The 20,149-nt window shown below is 37.5% G+C and overlaps 1 protein-coding gene across 2 annotated transcripts; it reads left to right on the top strand.

The window, feature by feature from the left end:
* The first annotated feature begins 358 nt into the window (after positions 1-358).
* On the top strand, positions 359-18,280 carry LOC146903712 (shewanella-like protein phosphatase 2). 2 transcript variants are annotated; one of them, XR_015019822.1, is made up of 3 exons: positions 359-790; positions 978-1,928; positions 17,875-18,280. XR_015019822.1 is itself a non-coding variant. In XM_085727696.1 (2 exons), the coding sequence occupies exons 1-2, from the start codon at positions 370-372 to the stop codon at positions 1,739-1,741; spliced, it is 1,185 nt and encodes a 394-aa protein (XP_085583822.1). In that variant the 5' UTR covers positions 359-369; the 3' UTR covers positions 1,742-2,121. The 2 variants fall into 2 exon arrangements, 1 of the variants encoding a protein (XP_085583822.1); XM_085727696.1 differs by lacking the exon at positions 17,875-18,280 and having other exon boundaries at positions 978-2,121.
* Positions 18,281-20,149: the final 1,869 nt, after the last annotated feature.

Here is a 20,149-nt window from a genome sequence, read left to right on the forward strand (position 1 = left end):
TTTTAGTTGATGACATTGACCAACTGCAATGTCACAAATGACTTTTTTTTATCTCTTTCATAAGTTTTTATTTTTTATTTTGTTATACAAGTGTGACATCGTGGTTGACCAAAGTCACCAATGAAAATGTCACTCAAATCTTATTCAAATTGGCTGATGCCTCAAGTATTTCATATTTTTTTTTTTTTGGTTATGTAATGTAACGGAAAATTGAGTTCAATGTATAATTTCCTGGAGATTCTCATATTGACTCAACTACACATTCTTTTCGTCTACAAAACCAAAATCCAAAATACTTATTCTTTTCAAACAAACCAAACAGCTTTTGATTTTTAAAAAGCGCGTTTGATTTGAGCTTATTCCATCAAAATGGAAATCGAAAAACAAAACTCAAACACATTCTGCGACCAAATTCCCAATCTCCTCTCTTCATTCATCGACACATTTGTCGACTTCTCCGTCAGCGGCGGCCTCTTCCTCCCACCTCCGCCATCATCACCACCGCCAATCCCCACTCGCCTCCCTTCTCCGTCACGCTTAATCGCCATCGGTGACCTTCATGGCGACCTTAAGAAATCCAAAGAAGCTCTTGGCATCGCCGGATTAATCGACTCCTCCGGTAATTACACCGGCGGTTCTGCCACCGTCGTTCAAGTCGGCGATGTCCTCGACCGCGGAGGCGATGAAATCAAAATCCTCTACTTATTGGAAAAGCTCAAACGCCAAGCTGCGATTCATGGTGGTAATTTCATCACCATGAATGGTAACCACGAGATCATGAACGCTGAAGGTGATTTTTTTGTTGTTTACACTAGGAGTGTGTGTGTGAAGTTTTTTACACATTCATCCAATCAAATTACTCAATACTAACATATATCTATATCTATACAAATACATCATGCTTTGATTGGATATACGTGTAGACAAGTTTTACACTGTTGGTACATAAAAATTAACTATTCTTTTCTCTGTTGAAGGTGATTTCCGTTTCGCTACAAAAAACGGTGTTGAAGAATTCAAAGTTTGGTTAGAATGGTTTCGTCAAGGTAACAAAATGAAAAATCTATGTAAAGGTTTGGAAGAAACGGTTGTAGATCCATTAGAAAATGTTCACGTGGCGTTTCGTGGTGTTAGGGAAGAGTTTCATGATGGGTTTAGGGCTAGGGTTGCGGCTTTAAGGCCGAATGGACCGATTTCAAAAAGGTTCTTTACACAAAATGTTACTGTTTTGGTAGTTGGTGATTCAATTTTTGTTCATGGTGGTTTGTTGAAAGAACATGTTGATTATGGGTTGGAGAAGATTAATGGTGAGGTTAGTGATTGGTATAAGGGTTTGTTTGGTAACCGGTTTTCGCCGCCTTATTGTCGGGGAAGGAATGCACTTGTTTGGCTTAGAAAATTTTCAGATGGGAGTTGTGATTGTTCGAGTCTTGAGCATGTTTTGTCGACGATTCCTGGTGTTAAGAGGATGATTATGGGGCATACGATTCAGAAGGAAGGGATTAATGGTGTCTGCGAAAATAAGGCGATTAGGATCGATGTTGGTATGTCGAAAGGATGCGGTGGTGGTTTGCCCGAGGTTTTGGAGATTGACCGTTATGGGGTGAGGATATTGACATCAAATCCTTTATATAATCAGATGAATAAGGAAAATGTGGATGTTGGGAAGGTGGAAGAAGGGTTTGGATTGTTGCTTAATAATCAAGATGGTAGACCTAGGCAAGTGGAAGTCAAGGCTTAGGCTTAATGGCTTTTTTGTTATCAATTGGAATCGAATTCGATACAATGGTATTTACAACATTCAGGCACATTGTGCAACAATCACTGCGGCTTTTAACTAATGTGTTAGAAGCAACTTTGAAATTGTTTAGATTATTAAGGCAGATGTTGCAATAAAGGTTTCTCATTCTTGTGCTTTGGAATTGGAGGTATTTGGTTCCTTTACTTAGGTTTTATAGTTCATTGTTTAGTGAGTAGAATCTGGAGCTGCTTATATGATTAGTTGATTATTAACATCATCATTGATCTTAGTACATGATTAATTCTTGGTCGAATTATTTGACATTGTAATTGAGCATGACAACATCGACTCATTTAATAATATAGATTGGCATTTTAAAACTGCAGAGTACAGAACCTATAATTGAATGCTTGACTTTTGTTTCCTTTAATTTTTTTAGAGGGTCTTTAAGGAAAATATAGAGTTTGTTTGGCCAAGGTGGGATATACAAAATATGCAGTCTCTTTTACTGTTGATATAGTTTGGGTTTATTCAGAATAATCTCTTTACTTTCATTGATGAAAAGATTATGTGTTACAATATAATGATCTGAATACAAATATATACTAGGAAGGAAAGGGGGGTTAACCAACTAACAAAGCTAAACTAACATAATTAACCAATTGAACAAAATTTAGTTACAAGTTTTTGAGTAAATTGTAGTTAATCTTAGCTTGGTTACAAAGTTGTGGAAAATATAAGGATCTAGGTTGTTGCATGAGTTGACTAAGTTGTTGAACCACATAGCAGGTTAGGTTTATTAATTTCCCAATGAGCCTGCGCTGTGCTTCAGGATCATGGAGAGAGTACCTCTGTTTTGGACAAGCTAGTCCCTTTTTTCATAGGTGTAGGAGCAAGCTTTGCAGTAAGTGAATTTTAAGACAGTTTTACAATGAAAATATTTCAAATAAGCCGGAGGATTTCTAGGTCTGGTGGATCTCCTTATAGATCGTTCTTCAACAAAGTTAGGAGATGAAGTAGCAGGTTGAGAGGAGAAAGTTGTTGATCAATATTACATTATTAGGAACAAGCTGACAGCGTGGAAGAGTAATCAATTATCTTTTGCAGGGAGAGTGACGCTTGCTAAATCCGTCATTGAAGCTATACCTATTTATCCAATGATGAATAGTGCTGTTCCTAAAGCCTGTGTGCAAGAGATTCAAAAAGTGCAGCGGGCTTTTATTTGGGGGGACAATGAGGTTAGGAAACATATTCATGCTGTTAAGTGGGATGATGTAGCAAAACCCAAGCATCTTGGGGGGCTCGGCATCAGAAGGTTAGAAGAAATGAATCAAGCTTGTTTGTTAAAGTTGGTTTGGAAATTAAAGAGTGGTGATAATGCTCTTTGGTGTAGTGTTCTCAAAGGAAAATATGACCGAGTTAATTTGTTGATGGATGAGGTGGTGTCTAAACCGAATGATTCCAGTTTGTGGAAGAATTTGGTTCAATTATGGCCTAAACTAGAGAGTTTGGTGTTATGGTCAGTAGGAAATGGTGATACAATCCATGCGTGGGATCAGTGTTGGATAGAGGCGGGGTTGAAAATTAGTGATTTGGATGTTGTCATTCCTCCATCTTTGATAAATGCCAAGGTTGGAGAGCTTGTTGATGATCGTGGAGAGTGGAATTTTTGTGATCTTCAAACGTGGATGCCAGTGGAAATTCTGCAAAAAATTCGTGCCATCCCTCCTCCTCGGGCTGAGCAAGGGGATGATATTGGTGCTTGTACAGGCGGGAATATAAGGGATTTTTCTGTTTCTCATGGTTATAAAGTGCTATGCAATTTTGACACGAATGACTCTGTAGATCGTTGGGATCGAGTGTGGAAGCTTCATGTTCCGGAAAGAGTTCGAAGTTTCGTTTGGCTTATCAAACATGATAGGCTAATGACTTACAGCAGGCTCAACCGTATGCACATAGGGAATCCTTACTGTCATCATTGTGGGGATGCCATCGAGACAACCTTGCACGTCCTAAGGGATTGTCCTTTAGCAGAGGCGGTGTGGTTAAATTCTGTTGAATTAAAATTCCGTACCAATTTCTATACGACAGATTTGAGAGATTGGATAGAGCAGAATCTAAACCGGAAGAGGTGGGCAGAATTTTGGGCGACGGCGTGTCACACTCTTTGGTATTGGAGGAACAAGCTAGTTCATGATGATGATTTTGTGATGCCTGCTTATCCTTGGCAGGTGATTAATCAAAGAGTCCTGAATTATGGTGCTCATTCTAGTATAAATGCTTCAATTTTAGCAGGTAGTAGAGAGTTGGAAGAAATTCGGTGGTGGCCTCCGAATTCTGGCTGGATTCGTCTTAATACAGATGGTGCTTCTAAAGGTGGCCAAAATGCTGGTTGTGGAGGGGTGTTCAGAGGTGAAAAGGGAGAATGGATTTCTGGTTTTTCAAAAGGGTTGGGCTCTTGTAGTGCTTATGTGGCAGAGTTGTGGGGTGTGTTTGAAGGTTTGAAGTTGGCTCGTTCTCATGGATACCGTAAAGTAGAGCTTCACATAGATTCTTCGAGTGTGGTCTCTTCCATATCCCGTGATCAAGGTGGTAATGTAGTTGGCCCGACTCTTCTGCATAATATTCGACGATTGATCGACCAAGATTGGGAAGTTCAAGTTCGTCACTCCTTTAGAGAAGCCAACGCTTGTGCAGATGCGCTGGCAAATATGGCTTGTGATAGTGGTTTTTCTTTGACTTTGTATGAGCAATGTCCTGCTCAGATTAGATCTCTTTATGTAGCAGACTTTGTTGGCATTTCAACTCCGCGTCTTGTGAAGCGGTAGTTGCTTTCTTTCGGGCTTCGGCCCTCTTGTAATCCAAAAAAAAAAATATTACATTATTAGAAGTTGCAAGAATTATATAGGAAGTATCAAATAATTTTTTTGGCGGGTCTTGTTGAAAAACAGAAACACCGTCGACATTAGATTCTTCGGAAGAAAAAATAAATTCAAAGAAGAAAACATGTCTAATAATAAAAGGGACCACGAGTGTATAGATCAAACAAGCTATATTCTAAAAATAAGCTATTTCTAGCTCTAGGAACTAACATAATTCAGTTTAATGTGCTAGATATATATGATATATATAGTTTCTGAATAATATTTTTACTTTCATTGATGAAATGATCAAGTGTTACAATAGAATGATCTGTCTGTGAATACAAACGTTTTATTACCTAAGTCATGAAGCATGGAAATAGTTTGGGTTAGTACCTATGTAATGAAGCATGGAAATAGTGCATAGATTAGAGCTACTTATTTGATTGTGAGTAGAATGCAAGAGAATTTTGCTCTTTCAATTTACTAAAGTTACTCATCAATTAAACAGAAAGATAATGAACATCAACTTAAACTATCAAGTTACTATTGATTCATATGTTGAAAATATGCATTTATCAGGATCCAACAAAGTAGTTAATGAGACTAATATCTTGCTATCATCACACTTTACATGAGAAATTTGGTTAAGTTTGAAGGTGAGAAAAACACAAGAAGGGGGGTTGAATTGTGTTTTGAAAAATTCTTCGTTTCTCTAAACAACTGAATACACTGATCAGAAGCTAAGTGAGACAGCTTCTGAAGTGATGATCAGAATCTAAATGCAGCGGAATAAAACAGAGAGAGAGAAGAAGAACGACACAAAGCAATTATACTGGTTCCTTCCACAATCCGGAAGTAGTCCAGTCCCCCTTGCACTTCCAAGGAGATTTCACTATGAGTAATATCTGATTACAAATGCTCAAGCACACAAGCAAGAGACTTCCAATGCTCAAGCACACAAGCAAGAGACTTCCTTTGCTCAAGAACACAATCAAGAGACTTCCTGCTCAAGCACAACTGCAAGAGACTTCCTAACTAAACAAAATTACACAGAAAATTGTTTAAGTTTGAACACTTGATATACAATCAGAGGTGCTCACAATACAAATCAGATACAGACTCAATGGACTTAAGAATTTCTAAGATATGACTTTGAGACACAGAAATTCTAAGTGAATGCAGAACAATTTCAGCAGAGGTTTGGTACTTGTGAAAATCTTGTGAGTCTTTCGTTCAGCGTTCTTGCATTACCAATTCTCTAGGTCTTCACTCCTTTATATAGAGGTGTGAAAGAGACGTTGTGAAATTGCCAGCACACCAAAGAGTCGTTGTTGAAACTTGATCTTTCACCAATGATCTTTTGCCTGATTTGGTTGTTGTCCTATGAAGAACAAATTTGAAATCCATTCCTTATCCAAAGGAACATCTATGCAGGCGAGACCGTATTCTGGAGCTGTTTTCTTGTCTTGAAGCGCAGACACAAAACAGAGTAGTGGAGACCGTGGTTGTACAATTCGTACAAAGTACAATGTCAACGCTTTCGTCCAAATTGCAAACACACGCCTTCAAACACCTTTGAAATGACCGTTGCAAATTCCACTAATCCTTTGTTTGTGTTTTCGAATCCAATAGACAGCTTTTGCATTGATAATTCTTCAATTCTTGAATCTTTGCAAATCCAGTTGATATTCAGCTTCTGGTGAAATGGCTTCTGATGAGGCAGCTTCTGATGATGCAGCTTCTGATGATGTGGCTTCTGATGATGCAGCTTCTGATGAGATGACTTCTGCAGCTTCTGATGATGTGGCTTCTGGACCTCTTGTCTTCAGGAGCACTATTCTTCAGGAGCAGCTTACTTCAGGAGCGCTATTTCTTCAGGAGCAGCTTGACTTCAGGAGCGCTTTTTCTTCAGGAGCAAGTTGCCTTCAGGAGCTTCCAAGCTTCAAATTTTTGTTGTTTCCATAGCTCTTTATTTGCTCATTTAGAACCAATGATGATGTAACTTTATAATTATGGTCCTGTACACTTGAACAAATATTAGCTAGTCCAATTTACAATTTTTAATACCTTGTTATCATCAAAACTCTTTAAGGTTCATTGTCAAACACATTTTGTTCCAACAATCTCCCCCTTTTTGATGATGACAAACAAAAGTATTTAAAATTGATCAATTGTTGTTAATCTAATTAACAAGTTGACTTTGGGGTTCTGAGGTTTGTAAGCTCAGAATCTGAGGTTTGTAAGCTCAAACTCCCCCTGAGTCTGATAGTCTTTAAGGTGAGGTTTGTAAGCTCCCCCTAAGTTCTATCCAGGTTAATTAAATTCATTTTGCGCGCAATAATTATTATCAGAGCTTAAAAGCAAAATTGAATCATTGAAAGAATTTACTTATAGATAAGAAGAATGGTTCAATTAACTTTACTTGAATTTTGATACTCCTTCGTTCATTCATAGCTTATACCAATAAGGTAAAAAGATAGAAGTTTTTCAAAAATTTCAAATGCCATTAATGGGGCTCAGAGCCTTTAAATACTTGTCACATATACTCCCCCTTTTGTCATTATCAAAAAAAATAAAATAAATCTAAGCACAAAAGACAAAAAGATATGAGAAAAACTCAAACGTGAGAGAGTATACTAAGCAATGAACTAAATAAATCAGAGCAAAAATCATGTATATTCAATTGTCAGAAGCAGCTAAACAGTCAGAATCAGTAAGCAATCAGAAGCAAAAGAAATAAGACAAGATGATTTCAGAAGCAAGGACTAAGAAAATAAAACAAACAACAAACAAAGAAAAACACAAGGGTGTGCAACTAAGGGTTGGTTTGTTGTTGTTTCTTCATCTCTTCCATTTCTTCAATCTTCTTCTTCAACAATTCTTCAAGTTGTTGTTGCCTCTGAAGAAGAGCTTGTTCCCTTTCTTTAGCTTCTTGCTGCTGCTGTGCCATCTGTTTCTTCAGAAGCTTACACAACCTTGCTTCTCTGGTCAAGTAATCTGTTTCAAAGAAGAAAGGCTGGTTTGCCAGGAGCAGTGTAGAGCTTCTTACTCTCAGACTCTGATTCACATGCTCCATTACCCTTCTGACTGAAGCTTGCTTGACTCTGATGCATTTGGCCCTTATGCTTTCAATTAGCTCAGTTGCCCGGTTCTGAAGAGATGCCCAGGAGTCTTCATATGCACCTGTGAGATCAATTGTCCTGCTTTGATCCACCAGATTGTGCATCTGACTCAAGATTGTCAGCAGCTCAGAATTGATATATCCAGATTCCAGGATGTTTGTGGGTGGATGTTCAAGGATTTCAAGATCAGAATCACTGATTTCTAAATCTTGAATAAGGTTAGGAACTGGAATGGTAAGGTGTGTTTGTGTGTTTGAAGATGAGGGCTGGTCAGAATCAATGTGTGTGGTGGAGGTTGAGGCTTGAACATTGACTAGAGAGATGTCAACATCCATGGGAGTTGGTTCAGGAGAGTGTTCAGGTAAAGATTGAAGTTCGGTTTCAGTTGATGGTTGATGTGGTGAAGTTGGTGTTTGATTTTTGAGTTGGGGGTCAGTGATGGCTATTGGTGATTGTAGGGGTGTTGTGGGTTTTTGTGGTTCAGGTGTTTGTTGATGAAGGTTTTCTGAAACAACGTTTTCAGAAGCAGCTGCTTCTGGAGTTGTTTCAGAGGCTTTTTCTGAGGTGGACTCAACATTTTCAGGAGGAATCATGTTGAGAGGTTGAATGCAAAGGGGTTGAGGGTTAAGGCGAAAGATAGAATCAATGACTCTTTCTCTCTGCTCAGCCAGTTCAGCTAACTTCTCATAAATTATGTGGCCAACTGGTTCATAAGAAGTTGACGAAGAGGGCTTATCGTTGGTTTTGGTTGATGTTGATTGGCTTTTTACTGGTTTTTGAAAAAGTTGAGCTAGGGGTACATCATCATCAGAATCATCAGAATCTGATAATGATGCGGATGCGGAATCTGAAGATATATTAATTACCTTTTCTGGTTCAGGATCAGAATCCTCTTTAGCAGATTCACTGGACACCTGCAACAGTTGCTTGGCTTCTGAAACTACAGACTCTCGTAGCTCAGCAGCAATTTCCAGAACTTTTTCAGCGGCTGCTTTCTTCTCTTGTAACTCTTTTAACTTCAAATCAGAAGCAGCTTGAGCTCTTAAGGTGATATGAGGAAAATCCTTGGTTCTCCTCAAGGCTGGCTTTCTCTTCCTCTTTGGTATAGCAGGTTGATCAAGAGAAATGTCAACACCCATGATCATCCTGGAGTTCATGTCTTCAATGGCTTCTTCAATAGAAGGTACTGATGAACTACCAATTTTGAGCTTGTCAGCAGCAACTTTTGTCTTTTTAGCAGGTTGTTCAACCTCTAGATATTCATCTGCAGTCATCTTCCTTTTTGACCTTCTGCCTTTGGCTCGTGGCAGAGCACCACCATACATTTCCTCTGGAATATCTTCCAATCTGATTCTCTCATTGGTTGCCTCAAAATGTTCCTTGATATAGTATAACTGCACTTCAATGGGATCCTTCTTGCAGATGGGTGGAAAGTCCTTCATAAGATCAGACTTAACAAGTGATTCACTTAAATCAGTTTGAAGTTTGGTGACTTCACTGATTAGCTTCATATTCAAAAGAGTATGAGCATTAATGAATTTTCCAGCTTTTGTGTCAAGTAGCTGATCTGTGAAGCCTTGTGATTGACTGAGACTGTCCAAGATACCTCCTTGATAGAATATCTCTGAGAGTAGTCTTCCATAAGGAACCCAGGGTTTATCCAGTAGCTGACTCTGTTTCAAACACTCTACCAAGTACTTGAACATGTATTTGGGCACATTCACCTTTTCCTTCTTGATGAAGTGCTGGAGAAGGACCTTCTGAGCTAGATTTGGTTTCACACAGTCACCACTTGGAAACAGGTTCTCATTCTGAATCTTCAGAAGCATCTTAATTTCCATGCTCAATTCAGCATATTTCTTCTCCTTCTCAGAATTGTATATCACCAAGTTGGCTTGCTTTTTCCAAATGCGTTTTTCAGCAGCATCTGAAAGATCAATTCCCGAGTAGTATCCAGAGGCTGCAGCCTTGAGAACATACTCTAAGTGCCATTGTGCAAGTCTTATTGGAATACCACAGATGCTGGACCTGATTTCATCTTCCACAAATGGCGCAAGACCCATTTCTTCTCTTGTTTTCCCTTCTAATTCAGGATACATTAGCACCATCTGACTTTCCTCAGCTAAGGATGCCGCTTTGTTGTAGAATTTTGCTCTTACCCAGAAGTGTCTAACCAGAGCTTCATATGTTGGTCCATTCAACATTTTGAAATAATCCATGAGTCCTTGCTCTTCATAGTAGCTTCTGATTGAACACCTATGAAAATTCAGAGAATCAAAGTCCACTGGATTCTCTATCTGAACCTGCAAATCCCATTCTTCCAATTTCATGCTTCTTCCTCTGTAGTCATATTCAGGGACCATTCGTGAAGTAGATACTGAATCTTCTCGTTGCGAGCTTGATGATGCCATTTGATGATTGACGAAGATTTGAAGAAGATGAAGATTTTAGGGTTCTAAGGTTGAGAGAATGCGCTTACTTCGCAAAAGGTTTGAGAGCAAATGTGTTTGTTGTGAGTGAGTAGTGTGTGAATTGACAAAGTGTTAAAAGTAAAACGATTGCAATTCAAAAGAGACAAACAAACATAACATTAATGACAAAATTGGGGGCGCGTGAAAAGTACTTTCAAAGCTATTAAATCATCATTGCCCTTTTAGTTATACACCAACACATACAGGCCACGTAAGAAGTTCACAGAGTAACTACCAAGTTAGTGGGCCAGAAGTTACTTTAAAAAGTAACTCCCAACGTTTCCACTAATTCAACTATTCAGAAGCAACAAATCCAGCTTCTGGACTTCAGATGCTGATGTCATCATCAGAAGCGAGTTTTCCTCAGAACCTCAATAAAGAGCTTCTGATGGACTACCGCTTCTGAACTAACTTCAGAACCTAAAATCCTATTCAGGAGCAAGCAAACATTTAATCAGACACGAAGTGCATGTTCAAACTTTTCTTTATAAAATCAAATCTTTCAACAGTTAAAGGCTTAGTAAATATATCAGCCCATTGATTTTCAGTATCAATGAATTGTATATCTAAAATTCCTTTTTGAACATAATCTCTGATAAAATGGTGTTTGATTTCAATGTGCTTAGCTCTTGAATGCAAAATTGGATTTTTAGACAAACAAATAGCAGCAGTATTATCACAATAAATGGGAATACTGTTAGTAGTTATCTGATAATCTTCCAACTGATGTTTCATCCAAAGTAGTTGTGTACAACAACTTGCAGCTGAAATGTATTCTGCTTCTGCTGTAGACATAGCAATAGTTGTTTGTCTTTTGCTAGCCCAGGATATAAGATTATCACCCAGAAATTGACAATTGCCACTGGTTGATTTTCTTTCAATCCTATCACCAGCATAATCAGCATCACAGAATCCAATTAGCTTATAATCTAAGGATTTCCTATAAAGGAGTCCAAGATTAGTTGTTCCCTTCAAATACCTGAAGATTCTCTTGACAGCAGTCATATGAGATTCTCTAGGATCTGATTGGAATCTTGCACACAAGCATACACTGAATAAAATATCTGGCCTAGATGCAGTGAGGTATAACAAAGAACCAATCATACCTCTATACAGCTTCTGATCTACCTTAGCTCCTTCATCTTCTTTGCTCAGGTTGCACGTAGGATGCATTGGAGTGTTCATCACTTTACAATCTTCAAGTTTGAACTTCTTCAGAAGCTCCTTTGTGTACTTTGATTGATGAACATAGACTCCATCTTTGCATTGATTGATTTGAATGCCAAGGAAGAACTTCAGCTCTCCCATCATGCTCATTTCAAATTCATCCTGCATTAACTCAGAAAATTCCTTGCAAAGAGATGCATTAGTAGAACCAAATATTATATCATCAACATATATTTGCACAACAAGAATATCTTTCCCAAGGGTCCTTCTGAAGAGTGTAGTGTCAACCTGTCCTCTCTTAAAATCATTTTTGATTAAGAAATTACTTAGTCTATCATACCAAGCTCTGGGAGCTTGTTTCAAGCCATATAGTGATTTCTTCAGTTTAAAAACATGGTCAGGATATTTAATATCCTCAAATCCAGGAGGTTGCTTAACATACACTTCTTCTTCTATGACACCATTGAGAAATGCACTCTTGACATCCATCTGATATAATATTATGCCATGATTAACTGCATAGGAAAGAAGTAACCTGATTGCTTCCAATCTTGCAACTGGAGCAAACGTTTCAGTGTAATCAATGCCTTCTTGTTGACTGTACCCTTGTGCAACAAGTCTGGCTTTGTTTCTTGTTACTTCACCTTGCTCATTCAGCTTGTTTCTGAATACCCATTTTGTTCCAATAATGTTCTTGTGCTGAGGTTTGGGTACCAGATCCCACACATCATTTCTTTGAAATTGATTCAACTCTTCTTGCATAGCTAGGATCCATCCATCATCTGAAAGTGCTTCATCAACTGTTGTAGGTTCAATCATTGAGATTAGTCCAATCATTGACTCTTCTTGTCTGAAATGTGATCTTGTTCTTCTTGGACTGTCTTTGTTTCCAATGATTAACTCCTCAGGATGTGAAGACTTATGTTTGAATGTGTTTCTGGGAGGATCTTCTTGATGTGAGCCATCTTGTGCTTCATCAGAAGCAGTTTCATCTTGCGCTTCTGATGTGGGTTCAGCTTCTGGACTATCTTCAGACTCAGCTATCTGATCAGGTTCTGGAGTAGCTTCAGGAACCTGTATCTCTGCAAAACTTTCACCTTGCTTTGAAGTTTTATCTTCAAGCTCCTTGTCATCAAATTTAACGTGCATAGATTCTTCAACACAGAGTGTTTCTGAATTATACACTCTGTATGCCTTTGACCTTTCAGAGTAACCTAAAAAGATTCCTCTTTGGGCCTTGGCATCAAATTTCTTTAGGTAGAGCTTGTTGTTCAGAATGTAACAAGTACATCCAAATTGATGAAAGTAAGAGATATTGGGTTTTCTTCCTTTAAAGAGTTCATATGCTGTTTTCTCCAAAATAGGTCTAATATAGATCCTGTTTTGAACATAGCATGCTGTATTCACTGCTTCTGCCCAAAAATGTTTTGGTAAATTGTTTTCATGAATCATGGTTCTGGCCATTTCTTGTAAAGTTCTATTCTTTCTCTCTACAACTCCATTTTGTTGTGGTGTTCTAGGAGAAGAGAATTCATGGAAAATTCCATGTTTTTCACAAAAAGCTTCAAATGGCTCATTTTCAAATTCTCCACCATGATCACTTCTGACTTTCAAAATTTTTGATTCTTTTTCAGATTGAATTTGAGTGCAGAAGCTACTGAATACATCACACGCAACATCTTTACTCTTTATGAATTTCACCCAAGTCCATCTGCTGTAATCATCAACAATGACTAATCCATATCTACTTCCATATAAGGATGCAGTACTCACTGGTCCAAATAAATCAATATGGAGTAATTCTAAAAGTCTTGAGGTTGAGACAATGTCTTTGGTTTTAAAAGATGATTTCACAATTTTCCCTCTCTGACATGCACCACAAAGTGCATCTGAATGATAGTCAATGTCTGGTAGCCCTTTCACAAGTTGTAACTTACTAAGCTTAGAGATTAACCTCCAGTTAGCATGTCCCAACCTTCTGTGCCACATCCATTTCTTATCATTCACTGATAGTAGGCAAACCACCTTCTGATCAGCCAGTTCAGAAAAATTGATTTTATAGACATTGTCAACTCTCTTTCCCTTGAACACAATGGATTTGTCTTCCTTGTTGATTACTGTACAGTTGGGTTTTTCAAAAAGCACATCATAACCATTATCACAAAATTGACTAATGCTCAAAAGGTTATGTTCAAGACCATCTACCAACCATACATTATTAATTGAGGTAGAGGAATTACCAATAGTTCCTGTACCTATGATCCTGCCTGACTGGTTGCCTCCAAATTTCACATTTCCTCCCTCTTTCATTGTTAGGCTGAGGAACATGGACTTGTCTCCTGTCATGTGTCTTGAGCAACCACTGTCTAGGTACCATGATCTTTGCTTTGGCACTGCTCTTAGACATACCTGCATCATTGACATTTTTAGATTTAGGTACCCATTGTTCTATGGGTCCTGGAAGGTTAGTACTTAAGGCTTTACTCTTCACTTCTTGTACCTTGTGCTGTGAGTTGGATTGCTTCTGATTAACCATCACCTTAGGTTTTGGTACTTCAGAAGCAGTAACTGTCTTCTTCTGAAACTTAGACTTCAGAACCCCAGATTTTGGTTTCACCAGACTCTGAGGAATAGGTTCTGATCTTTTCAGGATCCTAACCTTTGAAGTTTTGGAATCAGATTTGATCATAGCCTTTGACTTAGAGTTCTTTGGCTTTGAAGTAATCTTAGCCTTAGAACTAGAAGCTTCAGGTTCTGATTGAACAACAGTTTCCAACTCAGCCCCTTCTGGTACAAAGAATGTTTTCAGACCTTCCTTGATGCATTCACAACAAGACTTTAGATTGGTTTTCTCCAGTTTCACTTCTGGAAAGCCAATTCCTCTGCCATTGTTCTTGTAAATGCTATAAATCATAGAAGCCACTCTGCTTCTGTCAATGCCAGATATAATAAAATCTTCAAGAGCAATTTCATGGTTACTTAAAGGTTTTTCATTACACTTTTCTTGTAGCTTCTGACATAAGAACCTGAGCTGATCTTCATATGTTTTACACATGAAGTCAAAGCCCCTAAGTCCTTGTTCAGAAGCTTTCAGATCCAATAAAGTTGATTTTTGCTGTTGTACCAAATCAGCATATTTTTCTTTTAAATCCTTCAACTCATTGGTTCTTACTTCAAAATGTGTAAGAAGTTCTTTAAGTGACTCAACAAGTTCATCTCTGGGAATTTTGGAATATACCTCATTTTCATCTTCTGAGTCTGAATCTGACCCAGCCTCTGAAGTTGCTGTTGCTACCAACCCAACAGCTACCTTTGCATCTTCATCAGCTTCCTCTTTATCATATCCAGATTCACTACCCAAATCATCCCAGGTTGCCATTAAACTCTGCTTAATCTGCTTCTTGAATTTGCTTGGTTTGAATGTAGACCTCTTTGACTTATCCTTTGACTTTTCTCTTTGAAGATCAGGGCATTCAGCAATGAAGTGACCTGGCTTCTTACAGTTGAAGCATCCCTTCTGATCTTCTTTCCTTGAGCTTCTGGAGTTACCCCTTCTGGAGAGAAACTTTCTGTTCTTCTTGGCCAGATATTGAAGTCTGTTTGAGAGCATGGCCATTTCTGCAGCATCTGGTTCAGAATCTGAACTTGACTGTTCTTCCTCTTCAGATTCAACCACTTTGAGAGCTTTTGATGACTTGCCTTTGGATGGAAGAGCTATTGATTTACTCTTCTTAGTAGACTCATGTTCATTAAGACTTAACTCATGAACTTTGAGAGAACTAACAAGATCTTCGACACTTAAAGTGTTTAAATCTTTAGCTTCCTCAATGGCAGTCACCTTCGGTCTCCATCTGGCAGGTAAGCTTCTGAGAATCTTGCTTACATGATCAGAAGCAACATAGCTCTTCTTTAGAATCTGTAGACCAGAAACTAAGGTTTGAAACCTTGAGTACATCTCCTCAATAGTTTCATCATCCTTCATTTTGAATAACTCATACTGATGTACAAGCAGGAGAGCCTTTGCTTCTTTGACCTTCTTGCTCCCTTCATAATTTGAACAGAGAGAAGCAAACATAGCTTTAGCAGTGGATTTGTCACTCATCTTCATGTATTCTGCTTTGGGTATGGCAGTGACAAGAGCTCCTCTGATAATATGATGCTTCTTGTAAAGTTTCCTCAGTTCTGGAGTATGTTTCTTTCTATCCACAGCAGCTCCTTCTTCATCAAGGACTAAACCACCAACGCCGTCTTCCAGAATATCCCACAATTCTTCATCTAGGCTCATGATGTAACTGTAAAAATTGGTCTTCCACCAAGAGAACTCTTCAGCATCTCCATTGAACTTTGGAACTTTTCCAACACTGGTTTTCTTACTGTCACTATAATCATGTGAGACATTTTTATAGCTAGTATCACCATCAGGAGGAGGAGTAGTCATGTTTTTCTCAGATCTTTGACTGTTGCACGGTTAAGTGATACACAACAGACCAAGGCTCTAGATACCAATTGAAGGTGAGAAAAACACAAGAAGGGGGGTTGAATTGTGTTTTGAAAAATTCTTCGTTTCTCTAAACAACTGAATACACTGATCAGAAGCTAAGTGAGACAGCTTCTGAAGTGATGATCAGAATCTAAATGCAGCGGAATAAAACAGAGAGAGAGAAGAAGAACGACACAAAGCAATTATACTGGTTCCTTCCACAATCCGGAAGTAGTCCAGTCCCCCTTGCACTTCCAAGGAGATTTCACTATGAGTAATATCTGATTACAAATGCTCAAGCACACAAGCAAGAGACTTCCAATGCTCAAGCACACAAGCAAGAGACTTCCTTTGCTCAAGAACACAATCAAGAGACTTCCTGCTCAAGCACAACTGCAAGAGACTTCCTAACTAAACAAAATTACACAGAAAATTGTTTAAGTTTGAACACTTGATATACAATCAGAGGTGCTCACAATACAAATCAGATACAGACTCAATGGACTTAAGAATTTCTAAGATATGACTTTGAGACACAGAAATTCTAAGTGAATGCAGAACAATTTCAGCAGAGGTTTGGTACTTGTGAAAATCTTGTGAGTCTTTCGTTCAGCGTTCTTGCATTACCAATTCTCTAGGTCTTCACTCCTTTATATAGAGGTGTGAAAGAGACGTTGTGAAATTGCCAGCACACCAAAGAGTCGTTGTTGAAACTTGATCTTTCACCAATGATCTTTTGCCTGATTTGGTTGTTGTCCTATGAAGAACAAATTTGAAATCCATTCCTTATCCAAAGGAACATCTATGCAGGCGAGACCGTATTCTGGAGCTGTTTTCTTGTCTTGAAGCGCAGACACAAAACAGAGTAGTGGAGAACGTGGTTGTACAATTCGTACAAAGTACAATGTCAACGCTTTCGTCCAAATTGCAAACACACGCCTTCAAACACCTTTGAAATGACCGTTGCAAATTCCACTAATCCTTTGTTTGTGTTTTCGAATCCAATAGACAGCTTTTGCATTGATAATTCTTCAATTCTTGAATCTTTGCAAATCCAGTTGATATTCAGCTTCTGGTGAAATGGCTTCTGATGAGGCAGCTTCTGATGATGCAGCTTCTGATGATGTGGCTTCTGATGATGCAGCTTCTGATGAGATGACTTCTGCAGCTTCTGATGATGCAGCTTCTGATGATGTGGCTTCTGGACCTCTTGTCTTCAGGAGCACTATTCTTCAGGAGCAGCTTACTTCAGGAGCGCTATTTCTTCAGGAGCAGCTTGACTTCAGGAGCGCTTTTTCTTCAGGAGCAAGTTGCCTTCAGGAGCTTCCAAGCTTCAAATTTTTGTTGTTTCCATAGCTCTTTATTTGCTCATTTAGAACCAATGATGATGTAACTTTATAATTATGGTCCTGTACACTTGAACAAATATTAGCTAGTCCAATTTACAATTTTTAATACCTTGTTATCATCAAAACTCTTTAAGGTTCATTGTCAAACACATTTTGTTCCAACAAAGTTAACCAAATTTGAAAACACATTTCACATCGATATGAAGATCCATAGATCCAACAAGGGGTGATGAGATGTTGTTGAAAGAGGCTTATCAAGCTTAGCCTCTGGTAAATCCCAATTGTGCTATGGAAGAATTTCACTCTCAAGAAGCATGGGATAAGAACATCAAACCTTTTGCTAGTGGTGCCTACCCCTCCACATAGAATACAGTGACCAAGTTTCCTTTGAGTTCATTGAATTTGCCTCTTATGATCAAAGTAAAAGACACTTGTGCTATACTCAGGAAATGCATGATTTCACTACCAACCTTGTGAAAAGTTTGATTAGTAAACGCATACTACATAGGCAAATGCTAACAAGAGTTTTAAGACGGAACCAAACATAAAAATATTGCATTGAAAAAGTGATGTATTCAATTTCTTTAAGGTGGATGTACAAAATCTACATTGTCTTTTCCCTCAATTCCATTGCCTGCTTGATATGTTGGCAGCAACTGAGGCACTTTTGTTTATGGCAGATGATATGCTCTCTCAACTTTGCTGGGCATGCCAACTTTTTATAATGTGAATGTGGTTGATGGTGGCTGGCGGCCGCAGGTGGCCTAGTCGATATGGTGGCCGAAGGCAGCTTTGTGATTTGAGAGGTTAAAAAATATAGGGAGATCATTACAAGCACTGAGTCTTGGCTCATCTCATAAAGATTCTAATTTCAGAATCTACTCTATGTCCAAAGTATTTATGATTTAATGCAGGATTTTTTAATTCTTGATTTTGTCATATATCCAAACCTGGATCTATATCTCAGTCTACAGTGAGAAAGTGCCTCATATCTCTCACCGTGTGCAAATTTTTTTGTACCGTTCGATAAAGATGACTATATGACATTATCATGGACTATCTGTGTTAAATCATTTTTATTCACTATATCCTCTCTTTTACACTTCCAGTCTAACAAGATCATGTTCAGCATAGTTACAAAACCCCCCAAAAACACAATATTTAGAAACCAAACTCTCAGCAGCAAGCACATAATTATCAAATCTTTAAAATGTTTATAACAAGAACAATTACATTCAAAAGTCAAAAACATCACCATCTTCAATAAAAAATTACCACTAAAAAACTTTTAAAAATAATAGCGACATAGAAGTTCAATTTAATTCATTACATTCCCTCTTTAAAGATGTGCATATCAACCACGAGCTTGACATTCTTTCAAAAAAAAAAAACCACGAGCTTGACATATACTCCGGATTTAAACGAGGAAGATATATTACAAAATTGGAGATTTTTTTTTTTTTGTTTAAACCCTCTTATTTCATTTGTTTTTCAATTCGTTCTCCCACTACTCTTGCTTTCTCTGGTTCATGTTATGAAATAAATTTTACACTGTAAAACGATATCCGCCATTGATTTGAGATCAGACATCCAAGATTTGTTACAACGTCCTGTTGTAATAGCACCAAATCTAATTTGTAGAGGGGAGTTTGTTGATGGGATTGGTGAAAGGAATCGAGACTTTTGTGCCTTTGGGGACATACATAGTTGGTTTAAACATTTGTGTTAAAATATATGACACGACACATGTGATTGTGACATTTGTTTAATTTTGAATTCAGGATCTTCAACTTCTTAACCTTTAGCTCAAATTTGTTAAACTTTCCAATCCCCGTGTTAAACGTTAGTGTTCCTTTTTAGCTAGAAAATATAATAGAAAATGTAGATAGAATGGCGTGTTAGTGTTCCTTTTTCCGCTAGTATATACTATAGAGGTAGATATTAATAAGAAAAAGTGTTACCAACAATACTTCACACCACCGAAGTCCAAACCATGCTCATGTGTTACTTGTGCAGGTTTGTTTAACATGATATTTAAATAGATTATGTTCAAAAAACGAGTTGTTGCAAGTAGTATGATAGTTGAATCTATTCCGCTGATGGTTTAGTGTTTGATTTCTGAATGTTACATCCGGAGAAAATTAAGTTGAGATATGAGAACACACTTTATGTTGCTGACCACTTGAACAAACATTTTCTTTCAATTTTATAATTATATTAAATAAATTAGTTAATAGTTTGCATTTGCTATTATTTTTACTGATATAAGCAAAAAAGTATTGTTTCTTCTATTCTAAATTATAAGTTGTTTTGACAATTTTTTTAACAGTTAATAAAGAGAATTAATTTTGCACAAAAAAGAGACATTATGAAGTACTATTTTACAAAATTATATTTCATTAATGGCATTTAAAAAAGATAAATTAAAGAGTTGAAAAAAGAGTAATAAATAATTAATAATATAATAAAAAAATTACATTTAATTCTTTACTGTTAAAACGACTAATATTTTGTATAATAAAAAAAAAAAAAATCCCAAAACAACAGAGAGAACAGGTAAAAATTATACTGAACAAGAGTGGGAATCCTTATTATTTCGGGTCCCAAATCACAACAACAACCCTTCAAATTGCACCTACGGATACTATATTTAAAAAAAGTTGATGTAGTGATGCTGACACTCTAAATAATAGAATTCACACCAAAAAAACTTGAACTACAACAATGATGTATTATATGCTCAATGCGCTCTTAATTTATATAGTTCACCTTCCTCTCCATTTTCTTTAAACTTTTGATGTGGGACTATATAAATTAAACAAGAGCAATGCTAGGGACACTTGCTCATACACTCTCTCTCAAGCACTCTCTCAATGTATGGTGCCACATGTCCAAATTTTTAAGTCCTCACTTGTTTACCGGTTTTTAAAGTAATGTAAGGGAATTTATTATTTT

This window comes from Medicago sativa, chromosome 7, assembly GCF_051527215.1.
Source record: "Medicago sativa cultivar Bolivia chromosome 7, Bolivia_mono, whole genome shotgun sequence".
Lineage (NCBI taxonomy): Eukaryota > Viridiplantae > Streptophyta > Magnoliopsida > Fabales > Fabaceae > Medicago > Medicago sativa.

Bases quoted from the DNA above. Each gene is read 5' to 3' on its own strand.
- LOC146903712 (XM_085727696.1), top strand. From the start codon at position 370: ATGGAAATCGAAAAACAAAACTCAAACACATTCTGCGACCAAATTCCC. The intron at 791-977 runs GTGATTTTTTTG...TCTCTGTTGAAG, and splicing joins CGAGATCATGAACGCTGAAG to GTGATTTCCGTTTCGCTACA.